The sequence below is a fragment of the Amblyomma maculatum genome, chromosome 1 (assembly GCF_055883805.1).
Source record: "Amblyomma maculatum isolate TAMU_Amacu chromosome 1, ASM5588380v1, whole genome shotgun sequence".
NCBI lineage: Eukaryota > Metazoa > Arthropoda > Arachnida > Ixodida > Ixodidae > Amblyomma > Amblyomma maculatum.
In genome coordinates, this window is record NC_139344.1 from 430,237,743 (window position 1) to 430,252,327 (window position 14,585).

At 42.3% G+C, this 14,585-nt stretch overlaps 1 protein-coding gene across 1 annotated transcript; it reads right to left on the reverse strand.

Moving 5' to 3' along the window:
- Positions 1–1,243: 1,243 nt before the first annotated feature.
- LOC146209372 (uncharacterized) lies at positions 1,244–9,686 on the reverse strand. The gene is made up of 5 exons (XM_084580165.1): positions 9,570–9,686; positions 7,794–7,945; positions 6,788–6,855; positions 3,990–4,073; positions 1,244–1,374 (listed from the first exon to the last, which is right to left on the reverse strand). The coding sequence occupies exons 1-5, from the start codon at positions 9,684–9,686 to the stop codon at positions 1,244–1,246; spliced, it is 552 nt and encodes a 183-aa protein (XP_084436291.1).
- Positions 9,687–14,585: the final 4,899 nt, after the last annotated feature.

Here is a 14,585-nt window from a genome sequence, read left to right on the forward strand (position 1 = left end):
CCGCCTATTATCCCCAGACTAATGGCCTTACTGAGCGTTTCAATCGTTCCTTTGGCGACATGCTCTCTATGTACGTCTCCTCCAACCACTCAAATTGGGACCTCATCCTTCCGCATGTCACTTACGCTTACAATACCGCAACGTAGTCTACTACTGGCTTCTCTCCTTTTTTTTCTCCTCTACGGCCGTCACCCCTCTGCTACAATCGACACCATACTCCCGTATCAGTCAGACATACCAGAGTATACTCCTGCGTCTCAAGCAGCCCAGCATGCGGAAGACTGCCGATAAATTGTCCGCGCATTCACGGCTAACGCCCAGTATCGCCATAAATCCAACCATAACAACCAACACTCGACACCGGACTTCTCGTCTGGCGCACTAGTGTGGCTGTGGATACTCTCAAATGCTCCTGGACTGCCTTCAAAATTTCTTGCTAAATACCATGGCCCATACCGAGTTCTGGAGCGCACCTCCCCGGTTAATTATGTGGTGGAACCCCTTACGCCGTCTCATGAATTAGGCCGGCGCGGACAAGAGATTGTTCCCGTCCAGCGCCTCAAACCCTATTATGAGCCTGCCGTCTTGCTCACGCCGTAAGTCGCCAGGATATCTCCTCTTCGTCCCAATGGCAATTGTGAAGAGTAAGTAGTGCCCGAGAAACATTCCAGGCAGTGCCATCGTGATCGCTGCGCGTGTTGCACCTGACTGTGATCGCCGCTGACCTGCCCAGTCCTGCTGATCAAGTCCATAAACCCCCATCTTACATTATATATATATATATATATATATATATATATATATATATATATATATATATATATATAGCCTTCTCAGTTTACAAGAGCACATTTCGAGGGCAGCAGCGCTAAGGCTCTTCAAACTGTCGTAATTATTTTCTTAATTTATGCACACCTTTCCGCAAAGTTTTAGAGACCGTGCGTTTTGACAAAAGCGCATGCCAGCTTTTTCTCAAGGTCAAGCGGTTATTTCTGCGACCTGCATATGGTAGGCTCACTGGTATGGTTTGAAGTTTACCCTAGCAAGTTATTCAGGTGCATATTTTCATGCAGATAAATAATAATTGCAGCGGTTGACGTGGTCTCTGCACTTTTTCACAGTATTGTACGCATACAAAATGATTTATGCATTGACAAACTATCTGTAAAGCCATACCGAAGCGCGTATTATATTGGTTCCTGCATGGGTACAGTTGTGCGGTCGTCAATTTACCCGTGTACGTCTACTTGTCCGCACCTTTGCACATATCTTTGTCGTAGATGGAGACACCTTCGCCGCATATATCGGCGTATTGCTCCAGGCACTTCGCCGGAATGGAGTCACGCACTGCTTCTGAGACCCAAAGTGTACAATCTGAAAAGTGAACAAAAATGAGGTGCAAATGATGGACAGTGAAATCACCTTGATCGGAATAATGAGATGTCTTTCAAGGAAACGAAGCATATTTCGAAGACTCATTTACTGTTGTCTTTTTGAAAGATATAAATTGCGAATGTCCAATACTTGTATTTAATCTTCATGCCGCTGATGCCTCAGGTCAGATCAGTGGCTCAATAAAGCTACTTTGAGCTCATTTTAATCTCACCTCAAAACTTGCATAAAGTCCATTACTTAAACTGATAATTGTAGTGCCCTCGACAAAAAGCCTGTGCACTTCCAACGTGCTGGTCAACCATCGCAAGTAACCTTGCTGTGCATCAAACGCATTCAGTTATTTTGTCACCTATATTTCTCTCGTGATCAAAGGGGTCCAGTTAAAACATCTGCAGCCTTAATGAATCCAAGATAATTGCGATAAAGATGTAAATGATCCTCTTTGCTTTGCATTCAGTGATGCGAGTGGCAGGTTCCGCAGTAAAACACATGGTGACTCGTGGTATTACAGCATCCAAGATACTGGCGATGACAGATGCAGAGAAAAGCTTGAATATTATTGCCATCAAAATAATTGTGCAAGTATGTCTAATATCAGACATGCATTCAATATTTTGTCATGAAAACGGCCTCTCGTTTCTGACACTGACATAAGTTTGTGTGTCCTTCGCTCGGCGCTTGTAGCATGCACTTTGCTTTAGGACTTTAAACCCAAGAAAACAGTAACCAAACTTTGCCTTTACGATAAGTATATGTTGTAAATTTTGATGCTTTTGCTTAGTTCACCAGAGTTTACAATGTCATATTTATAAGTTTCATTCATGCTTTTTTATTCCCAAACTATTTTTGTCTTTTTTATTGGTGACCACGTTTTGAACCTTCTGGGTCTTTGTCTCCTTGCTCTCGTCAAACTGTTCGATGCAATTGTTTTGACGGCGTGAGGCCTTTTTCGGTTTTTTGTTCCTGTAGCGGTATTCTTGTAGCAGTGATACTGTAGCGATGTTTGTGTTGTCTGTAGCAACTAGACGTTGAAGACCGATTCCTCATTAGAAAGCCTGCAGGTATACTTTAAGTGTTTCTTCAAGATGAGTGTCTACGCATGAAAATGTTTTTTCGGCATGTTAAGGATATGTATTATTTTATGGTGCAAAGCGCTGTGACCGCAGGAATATTTTAACCATTTGTTGTGGTCGTCGTGAAATCACAAAGTTCCGGAACTCGTTTTGTATGAATGTTAGCACGCTTCTAGAAATTCTCAGCTTTTATTTGCAGTCAATGTCGGCTGGTGTAGGAAGCAGGTTCCTCATGAAAATAACTAGTTTGCGTTGAACCTAGCCTTACTCTTGTTATCAGCGACTTGTTTTTAGCTTCCTTAGACTGAGGACTTCAAGACGAGCTTGAATAAGCCACTGTTGATAAAGTTAGATGTTAAGGTGGCGAGTTTTAACATGTTACCTTAAAAGGTTACACACAGCAATTGGTTGTCCGGTTTTTGCGCGTTGAATACCAAGCCTAATAACCTACAATTAAAAACAGAGTTTATTGCTAACAAGAAAGTTTTTGAGATCTGGAATTTCTGCTCTAGAACGTTTGTTGGACGTACTCCCCGAAACCCCTGAAGAGCATCGTGCCCTTCCATTCGGCCCCAATCAAAGCTGCGTAGTACAGTTCACACGTGCTCAACAGGCAAGCTACTTTGAAGCACAGGTAATTAGGTTGACCATTGCAGGCTAGGGGACGAACATCTGTTCAAGCGTAGCACAGTGTATCTGGCCCCAAGAAAAACTGAGCAGGTTCTGAGCAAACTACAGAGTAAGATCATCGCAGGTATACCGAATATTCACCAAGTCTCGCACACTCTCAGAAATGTTGCGAGAAACGTCGGCGGGAAGCTTCTTTTCCCGCCCACTACTTCCCGCCCACTGTACACTGGAGAGTTGTGCAGGAAAACTAATCAAGAAATTATAAAGAACGTTCAGAAGAAACATCGAAATTAATTTGCCAACCATTGTTGCGGTGTTTTCTGCAAGACTCCACTGCCCTGTGGACGATTCTACGTTGGGGATGCCGGAAGCTGCGTGAATGAGCCACTACGCGAACACGACAAAGATTTACAGAACCTGTCATACCGACGGAAAATAGTCACTAAATCCGCCGACTGTGAAAGGTGTGTTTAGTTTTATGCAAAACCACAATTATCACCAAAGATATAACAGCGACTCTTCCCCTTTGGTACCTTATGTGTTAGCCAATCATCGGTCGCTCCTTCGACACAATGGCGGTTGTTTCATGATTATGATGGTTTTAGATAGCTGCCGTATATACTTCACGATCATGATAGCGGTGCAATTGATTATCCTTTGTCAGCGCATGTGTCTGCCATTTTTTCGTCCTGTACCTTCTGCCAGCGCTGCTTTGTCAAACCGCAAGTCATAGCCACGAGCATAAAATAACTATTTGATTTACGTGCGGTGGTCTATGACGTCTGCTTTATTCAATAAAAAGGCTGAAAGCTCAGCCCATCGAAATAAAAGCAGTTGAAAAGAAAAACGGGTGGTGGGCTCATGCAGATAGCAAAAAGGATATTTTCTTACGTGCTCCAAAATGTGCCATTTCAAGAATCGCACAGTCTTTGTAGTCAGAGTAACGTACGTAGCCAACTTCAACAGGAGCATCATCTGCCAAAAACAAAAACGCATATTATGTTTCAGTTGTTATATCAAGTAGAACATAGCATTTAAAAGCGCAATTTTGGCTATATCATGTAATGGTGAGAAGCATTAGCTTTGTTTAAGCCAGTAATTGCAAAAAGAGCAGATAAATGTGGAGTGAAATAAAAGTATTATTTTTTATTAAAATTGTGAGGATTTGGAAAAAATTGTAGCGCTCGACTTATTTCTGTTCCTCAATTTATCAATTCTTGCTCAGCGTTATGACTAACAAACTATAAAAGCTGACAAAGTTAGTAGTATACCTTCGAATATATCGCGCAGTCCAGTGTTTTACATGTATTGCAAATTATAAGGCTTTAACTCTACGTGCAGCAAAGCTAAGTTATTGTTTACGATGCGTTTACTTCCTAGACAAATGCGTTCGATGCCATATTTTGCACCCGTTTGATGTGGCATATTTGTTTGCTGTATCTCAAGAGATAAGTAGTTCTCAGCCGCTGTGGCCACCTTTTGATATAGGCGAACAAAAGGTTCCAAAGCATTGTGCGCTCCCAGAGTGCATGAACTAATATTTGGGAGTGAACATTATTCAGAGAATACTCGCTCCGCCTTCAAATATTTCATATATCGCATCAGGACAATAAAGCTCATTATTCTATGGGAGATATATGCCGCTCACTTTATAATACGCCCTGCCGTTGTGGAGCAACGTGTGTGTGTAGTTAGAGCGATAGGTTGCTGTGCCAAAGGATGCGGGATCCAATCCCTGCCGTCGCGGCCGCTTTTCGATGGAGGCGAAAAGGAATGCCTGTGGGCTGTGCGATGTCCTTGTATGTTAAGGAATCCCTGGTGGTCGAAATGTTCAAAAGCCACCACTACGACGTCTCTCATAGGCTGAGTCACATTGAGATGTTAACCCCATAAAACAAACGAAACGCGAATTTGAAAATAAGATGAGATATTCGGCGAGTACCCGTTGAGTACATCACACGAATGGTGTTGAAAGTTTTGAATTGCCGATAGAAAAACAAGAAGGTGCTATGACAATTTTATTTTACATTTTCTCCGGGTGCAAGAAACCTCCGTTATATGCTGAACCAAGCCTACATTGTCTTTTCTTTTCACTATCTGAACAGTTAGCGTTAAGGGGCCAAGCAAGCGAGACTTTCAGCATGTAGATATGGTGGTGGTGGTGGTTTGTGGGGTTTGATTTCATAAAGCGACTCAGGCTATGAGAGACACCGTAGTGGAGGACTGCGGAAATTTCGGCCACGTGGAGTTCTTTAACGTGCACTGACATCGCACAGAACATGGAAGCTTGCTTTTCGCCCCCAGCGAAAAGCGGCTGCCGAGGGCGGGATTCAATCCCGCACCCTTGGGAACAGTAGTCGAGCGCCGTAACCACTGCACCACCCCGGCGGGGTGAGCATGTATATATATATGTATATATATATATATATATATATATATATATATATATATATATATATATATATATGTATGTATGTGTGTGTGTGTGTGTGTGTATAGAAATGTATTTCGGTTTCTATTTTAGGGTCGCTACGTGACGCGTCCGAGCTGAGGAGTACGAAGCATTTGTTGATTATTTAAAATGCAGAGGGTCTGCATTCTCGACGCGGGTTTGCAAACATTTGAATTGGCCTTTTGGAGATTCTGAGTGTACGAATATGGACACGTGACAGGAGTACCCCGGCATGAGGTACCTTTTTCATAAGTGCGAGGAACCCTTATGGAATGAAGAGACAGTTTTAAAGACGCTGAGAGAGATACTGCGCCTTTATTCCGCCAAAACTACAAAACATAAGTACTCGCGCAATGAAACGGCGGTGTAAATCATCCGGAATCGCTTCGATATAACTAAGAACAACGAGGCCCAACCACGGATACATCTGGCCGGTTTTTGCATAGGCTACAGGAGATACCACTAGTCCACAAATGCAGCGACAGTGAACAGCATTAAACTTTATGCAACTTAGTAAGTCACATATTACGGTGACTGCTCTGCTAGGCTCTGCGTAAGAAAAACTAATGTTCTTAAACCATCAAGCATTCGTTTACATGCGCAAAACGTAGGGCGCTACACCTTCTTTTTTGTTTCTGTTCTGTTTTTACATCATTTGTCTGCCTGAAGCGCGCACCATTTTGTCGACCTTCACATTTATCAGCCGTGCCAAAACAAAATAAAATTTGCCTTCAAGTAGGCTGTGAGAACTAATTGAACACCATACAGGGAAAATGATGTGGAGGCTAACTTGAAACCCCGCCTTCGTGGTGCTGTGGTTCTGACGCTACATTACTGAACCCAAAAAATGCGGGACCGAATCCAAGACGCGGTGGCCGCTTTTCGATGGAGGCGAAGAGCAAAGCACCCGTGAGCTGGTGAGCTGTGCAATGTCAGTGCACGCTAAGGAACTCCTGGTGGTCTAAATTTCTGGAGACCTCCACGGTTACATCTGTTATAGCTTGAGTTGTTTTGGGACATTTAACTCCGTAAACCAATCAAACGGACCAGCTAAGACGCACTGGCTGCTCTTCGTGAAGTGGAATTTTCTTTTTGATTTGTAGGGAACACAAAAATAAACATGACTGTTCCGAACAACACAGCTCTGTCTGGCACTATGAAAATGTTATAGATTATTTCAAGAGAAAATTTGCTGATTGCAATGCCTAAAAAAGAAGAAAAAAAAAACATTGCTTACTGGAACCCACTGCGAAGCGAGTAGCATCAGGTGTGTCACCTGGCGTGTGGTAGACAGGAACGTGAATTCTGCAACATCAATTAAGAGAAGTAAACCGCGAATTCCTGAGCACCTGAGAGCTCAATAGTGGTTTAATGGGTGTTTAAGAGTGGCTCAGTGGCTTTTGGCGTGTTCCTCATAGGTTTCAATCACGTGGCCGTTAAACGTTCATTCTAATTTTCTGAGATTCAGCTGCCAATTTTAAAATGCTATCATTCACAAAATCAACACAATATTCTATTTCACGTCAAATGTATGCATTCATCAATCATTCAACATATATTATGTTGTGGCAGTAATGCTGTATCCACTATAATCGACAAATAACGAAGGACAGATCGGATGCTGAAATAATTTTCTTCTTTTCTACGTAGTTAGACCTTTGTGTGACTGTGTAAGAAAAATAGACCCGTATTTACACATTGAGCTGTTCATAGGAAAGTTAGTGAAGACGTTCTTTTCCTGCAGCAGTGCATATTTTCAGTGTAGTAACTGCTTACATATTGTTTAAAGCTTAGTTTCACTATGCTTGTTAAGCTACATAAATGTAAATTATTTTGCTGCATGTTTTTCACATTTCGCGCCTGCCAGCTTTCTTCTTCTTTTCCATAAAATCCTTAACTATCTGACTTTTTACTCATTGGTCACTAACGTTTCAAGTAAAACTTGTAAAGGATTCTTCCGTCTTTTTTTCGCACTCTAAGCGCAGGCACTCATCCTTCAAATAAGGGTCACCGCCATACACGTGACCAGGCACCCATTTTCCTGTGGCAGTTGTCCACGTTGCTATAAAATATTCAGGATCTAGAGCATCGACTGTAGATTTTAAGAAGTTTTTTAAAAAACACATGCAAACTCGGGGCGCCTGTCGCCGAGACCTGCGACTCCATAAACACAGCGTAAACACTTCGAGATATTTCGATATGCAATACTCGTCTCCGTCGTTTGGATGTTTCTGCCAACTCACCGCTTGTTGCCACTACTGTCCGGTAAAGACCACACATAGGTGGCAGTTTGAGTCTTCGGGTCTATTTCTGCTCTGCGTGCAGACAAGCACTCCATCACAGAGTCATTATCGGTGTCCATGACGCCCACGGGGTGCGGGAAAGCTTGAAATGACTGCGCAGGGAGACGTGCGAATAAAATTGGAGTTTAACCAAGTTCTTTCTAATTAGATAGGTTAAATGCAGTACATTCTGATCATGAGCGATTTTTATGGCTTCTATTGTTGTTTAAACGCTGTGATCTATCGCTTTCTCATGTTTTTCTGCATTCATGTTTAAAAAACTGTCCACTATGTATAACTGCAAGTGGAGCCGAGGTCTGCTAAGTCATCAGAGTTAGGAATATTACCACTGTTTATGGATTTAATTTTGAATCTGATTAAATGAGTGAGTAGCGAGAGGTTCAAGAGGCTGAAGAAGTGTAATGGAAGAATTATGCTGCCATTGTAATTCTCATGTAGTTTATTCTAATTTAGCATGTCGCAGGAATGATCTGCTTCTGAACACCATGATGGAGACTCCTTAATATACCGCAACTAATCGTTTATCGCTTGCAAGGGAACTCCACTGAGTATCATATGTTGAGCGAAATTCTGCACATCTGCAGTGAACCGAAGTTTAGTTCACTTGTTTTTTCATTTACCCCTAATTTAAGTGCCGCGACTCTCTGCATTTAACCGTCCAGAATAAAAAGATAAACATTAAGAAGTCGGCTTTTATGGCGAAAACGTACTTGGCCAATGTGAGACGAAGCTTTTTTTTCGTGATGATTTATTTTAATCTGGCAAGAGAAGCTATAGTCTTCATATATGTATACTTTCATGTCTAGGTGCAACACCATGTGTTTCCAGGCCTTCCATATGATACCATACCATGTAAGCTGATTTATCCCTTAACTATCATTGAAGGGTGATAACCCTGGGGCATTAAAATAATTAACTGATAGCAGCGCTCTTTGTTTCAATCTTTCTTGATGAAATAACTCTTCTTTTCTTTCCTTTTTTTTCTTCTTTTTTCATGTCGTAAAACACACGCCACATGTGTACATAAACGCACTTCCGGATGCTGAGAGGCAACTGAACGCTTTTTTTCTTTAGCCCTACCCTTGTTTACGTGAAGACGCATGAAGATCGTAACCAAAAGGTAGTAGTGAATCCCGTTTTGGACCTAAATATTTGGAGTAGGCACATTCAATTCTACTGAATGAAGGCAATACAAGAAGAGAATTAGACATTGGAAGAGCAAAAAACGATTTCTTATATCAAGGCTAGAAAACGAGCAAAAGTAATTCTTTATTGAGATTGTCATCTGTGTCAAATTTATGATGCTTAAGACAACTAAGAAGAATTGCACGCTAGCCTAATTAGGATACTTCTATGAAAAGGAAAAAATTACTCAGTGTTCAAAAAACTTTAATGAAACGTATGACTCAGCAGATAATTTCATTCCGAAGTTATCCCCCGTTCAACGTAAGTGTCGAGTCCTAAGTTGTGGCTAGGTCTTGGAAGTTTTTGAAAGTATCTTAGAAGAAAGGGGGGTCTACGTGCATCCCATTCTCCTACGCTGTTTTTCACTGTCAATCAATACCAGCTCACCCAAATCGCAGTGTTAACTAAGCTAAACTGATCGCGTTTGTCTACACTTGAGCATCAGAATGTGAAAAAATATTGGCACACGGAGGACAGAGGCTAATAGGCGAAGGCGTGACTTTCACTAAATAAGACACCAAAAGGTCTCACCTTGAACGCGTTGGGAAGCTCCCGTTGTAACTTGTTCTGACCTCTGGAGGCAGCCACCGCAAGCAATAAGAGACAAAGTTTGGTGACTACGAAGAGAACGAGTGAACAGGAACCCATTTTTTGTTCTGTCACAAGTGGTTTTGTGGCGCCTGCATTCGTTGCCAGTAATACTTATATACCTGGACAGCTCTGAGGACCCAGCGCTGTCCGCTGTTTTTGATGTTTCCGTATAGAAAGGCATACCACATTGCTGTGTCGTAGTAACGTTTAAAAATGTATTTCATGCCATGATGAGGGCAATGCACGACGAATTCTGCTTATAAGCCTGCAAGAGGACTCGTGGACGAGAAAGACAATAAGCGTATAAAATTGCAATCGCGTATCTACCAAAGGGCTGTCCTGGTGATGGGTGAGAGTGGCGGGGAGCAGGGGCACTACAAGGCGACAGGAATTCTTAATGAATAGATGAGATGGCGAGAATTGCAGGGCGCATGCAGCTCACTTTTTTAAATGTCATTTCGATGTAAGAGATTTATGTTGACACAAAATGAAACCAAAGAGTGACATCCCATTACAGGTAAGCACATGCAACATCGGTGCCTACTCATTCGCTGCTAGTTGGGGCCATGTATTGCTTTTACTAGGAACACGGAACAGGTTATTACCAGTTCCATGCCGTAAGATGCCACATGTGTTTCTTTGGTGTAGCCCATCAGAGCAAATAACGCCAGCCAGCGGAGGGTACGGGAGGCACCTCTGTTTAATTTCAATCGCAATACTGCGCCAGGTTTCGAGCCGTCGCGTGGTCCCGGTGGAGGCCACTCTAGACCTTGAACAGCCGAGGAGGAGGAGTGGAACATGAAGAAGACTGGTAAGTTATACTTTCGCGTCATACTTTTAAAGGATGAGCTTAAGAGTCCCCAATAATGTAGCATCTTACACTGATAGGGCGTGATAGGGGAATAATGCAGCAGGCAAAAGAAGCTTCCGCCGTTGCTATGGCAACTCAACTAGGGTTAACCAGAGTCAAACCATAACTATTTCTTTTATTTCTGTAGCGCTCCTGACATTGACACAAGCCCTATAGCTCTAGTAAGGTGCACAAGGCCACTTTATGTTTTACCTATTTTGCTAATCTCAACATGCTTTTTGTCATCTGACATAAGTGCTGTACTTGTAGTGGTCTAGGGTGAGTCATGTCATTTAAAATTTACAAGGTAGCCGCAACCGACACAGAATCGCTCTTTCGACTGGGTGGTCTTGGCGTTCTATATTAGTTCATTACAGCAGTGCTCTCTATTCTCTGTCATTGCATGTACGAACCTTTCTTATTTTCTTAATTCGTTTTTATTCCATTTTTGTCAAATTGTGAGGTACATATGGTTGATACTCTCTTTATCATCTACACAATAATTAGAGGAGTATTCTCATACTGCTCTGATACACTGCTATAGACAGACAAGTGTTTCGTATCGTCGGCTGTACATTCAGGAAGCGGCTAAAGAAAAATCAAGTCAAAACGATGCACCTGATATTTCCCGCTAAATTAAGCATGCGCAGGTGGAGAAAACCGGAGCACAATGACCCCTACAACTGAGGCCTAATTTGCAGTGTCAAACTGCAGTGCCAACAACAATGATAAGATAACATGCTTTACCATAACTGGCTGCATGTTACGGTCGTTACTCCCATTTCTGTGGGAAAAAAAAGCATTCCAGTGCTAATCTTTTTTTCCCCACAAAAAACGAGGAACAGCCGCCATCATGTTGTGTTGCACATTTAAAAATGTAAGCTTTGGCTAGGATGTTTTACTTTTTTCACATCTACATACTTTTTTATGAGAACTAAGAATGCTTGATGCGAGCACAGGAGTCATTTTGTCTGCCGGATTTTAAAATTAATATTTTAATAGTATAAAATTATTATAATTAAGACTTTAAAATTAATATTTCTCGGCTGAGGAGCACAATTCGCTAGAATTAATATTTTCGCGCATCTTTTAACGGGCGTTATCAGATTCTTTGCTGCGTTACAAGTAAATTTTTCTCCTGTCAGTTCTGCGGCAGTTGCTGTTGGCAGCCGAGAGATGGCGCCAGGTAGTCGTATTCAGTATGGTGCCTCGACGTGCGCGCTCCCGTGGAGGCGCGGGCATCGATGCACCGAGGCACCCTAGTAATAAAAAAGCGTCATTCTTGGCACGAAATGCACAATAGAAAACTTCACCGCCTCTCCACAGACGGTCAAACCAAGAAGGTTTGAGGGTGGCACGGCTGGACCCTCAGGGCGGAATGATGTCGGCAGTTGCCAAATTCCACTACCTGAAAGAGTTTCGCAGTTAGAAGTGGAAGCTGGCCCTGCATCGAAGACGAGGTCTCGTATGAAAAAAAAAACAACAACAGGATGTTTGGCGCCAGCGGAGATGGAGCAGGAGGGAATGTCAAATGTAAGAGGAGCTCACAGATGAGAAGGACCAAATTGGAAAAAAAGAGGAGGACTGTGAACGAGGCAAAGACGACGGAGAAGAGCAAAGTGGCCGTAGAGTTGGAGATGTCGAAACGACATTCAAGAAGGAAGAGCAGCCAGAGAAGAAGGCGAAGTTGGACAGGAAGAAGACAAAAGTGTAGACGGACAAGGTCTCAGTGAATCAACGAACACAACAACAGCCATGAAATCGCTCGCCGAAGGGACTTCTCTGCTGACGGGCAGGCAGTTCATGAATATCATGAAGTTGCATCCAAATACCCTGCCTTTCCTCGTGAGAACGAATAGTGAACGCGATTGAGGGAATGGTTGTCGAGCCAGATGAAACTCACTGGAATACTTCGGCCACATCTTTCAGAGCATCGAGAGAACGCACAACGCAAGGCTGCACCGACAAGATGTTATGGTGCGATATCTGGCGAGAAGTCTGAAAGAAAATGACTGGAATGTGCGTGTGGAGCCGATGTTTACCACAAGCCTGGTCAAACAGAATTTCTAAGGGGGAGCCCGACATTAGTGCTGGATGTACAGGAGGTGAACACCAGGATAGCCTTTTCTGATGCACACTTTGCAAAGGCGAAATATCCAAATCAAGACCTTCTCGTTCAGATACCTCGAAACCCCGTCATCGTTGCAACGACCACAATCAATTGTCGAGAATTCTGGGCCAAGTTCAGTGTAGACAGACTGAAGGGCTTAGATCTGGGGGCAAGGACTTTAGGATATCGACGCCTTGATGCCTCGAGGGGGCCTTCGTCCTTTCCGCATCCATCCGAAGATGACTTCCATCGGGAGTGAAGTGGTGTTGGGGGCCCTTACCCTCTCAAGCATGCCACGGAAGTGGCAACTGATCCAGGGATAGCACTTCTCTATGTTCAAAAAAATTCAGTGCTCATGCTTTTCCTCTTTCACGTCAAAGAGGAGAAACTGAAGTCGAAACCTTTCGGCAAGACAACTGTCTATTCTTGTGTTGGCTTATAATATCAAACTGAAAGCTTTACTCGCCTCTTGTTTTTCGTAATTTCCAGTCGCCAGGATTTTTTTTTTTAAATTTCGTTCTTTGTAATTGTGTTGCTTTGCGCATGCTATAAGGCCATAATTCCAAAATATATTATTGTTTATTCTTTCAGCTGCTCTTGACAGCCAGAAAGCCGAAGCGAGATTTTAGCCAGCCTATTGTGACCTCCCAGTAGTACATTCTAGCGGTCCGGCTGTTCAGTTAAGATTTAGCCAAACAACTTCAATAAATATTAAATGATGTTCTAAAACGTGAATATAAAAATCGAACGACTTAGCTATCTAGGCAATATTTTGCTCTATTTCAGGAATTTGAGCCTCTGAAATATATTTTACTTACTGCTTTTATCACAGTGCAATATAAAATATAATTCGTATTTAAAGACGTTTCCCTCCATTAGCGACTTTGTGGGACCCTTCAGGGCATAATACGAAGCAAATGCGATACCTCTTTCTTTCTGTTTCTCCTTAGTATGATATTTTGTGTTTGGAATATGAAAATGCGCGATTCTTGCTTGCTTCTATTGGAGAATCACAAGAAGGAGAAGCGGCCGGAGCTTCTGACAGGTTTGGAAGAAGAATGGTAACTATTTAAGGACGCCCACGACGGAAACAAGCTGAACAATTACTTCTCAACACTTCTACGGCGCAGTATATTTAGGCTCTTATAGACTTAAGCTACTGGAGGAAAGGATTTACACTACAGGCCACTACAGGCATTTAGGCTTGTTGCCTAGAAAGTGGCGTCCTACGTTTTGGCCTCTAGGCATAGAGAAGTCGACAAAAAGACATATTTTGAGATTTTCCATGCAAATACAATATAGTTTAGAAATATACCAGCACCGTTTTTTTAAAATATATTTTATTACAATAATGTCCTTTAATATTTTCAGGTGTTGTGTGGGGCGTAATTTTCTCCTTATTGTTCGTTTTACTTTTTTAGCATTTCTTGAGGGGTTTCAACTATATTCTTTTCCAGCTCCTTCTAAATTACTGCTGATTTCCTAATAATTTAAACAGCTTTTTCTTGCTGATTATTGCATCAGTGCGTGCTTTTATAAGCAACATGCAGGACACCGAGTCACTGCGGCTGCACAGATAGATTTAAGTGCGGCCCCAAATCCTGGATGAAACGCCATTAACTTTCAGTGATGTTCAGAATAAGGCAGTCAGAGAATTCTGAAACCGTGAATATATATACAATCAAAAAGTTTACCTTTTTATCTTAATTGGGACGAGCTTTATTGACGGAAGAAGTTCTCGAAATGGGCATTCTTCATGCAAGCCGAGAAAACACACGACTTTATTTCGTCATATACGAAGACGCTTCCCCTTTTATTGAGATTTAAAGAGACCTAAATGAGATCTGAAATGTTAAAATTCCATACTTCGAGGAAAATACTTTAAGCGCAGCACAACACCTTCACACAAGTAAAGAATATTGGGGCTGCAAAGGCCAGCGCCTGGTTTGAATAGGTGCTATAAACAAATAGTGACTTTCTTAGACGAATCTGCTCT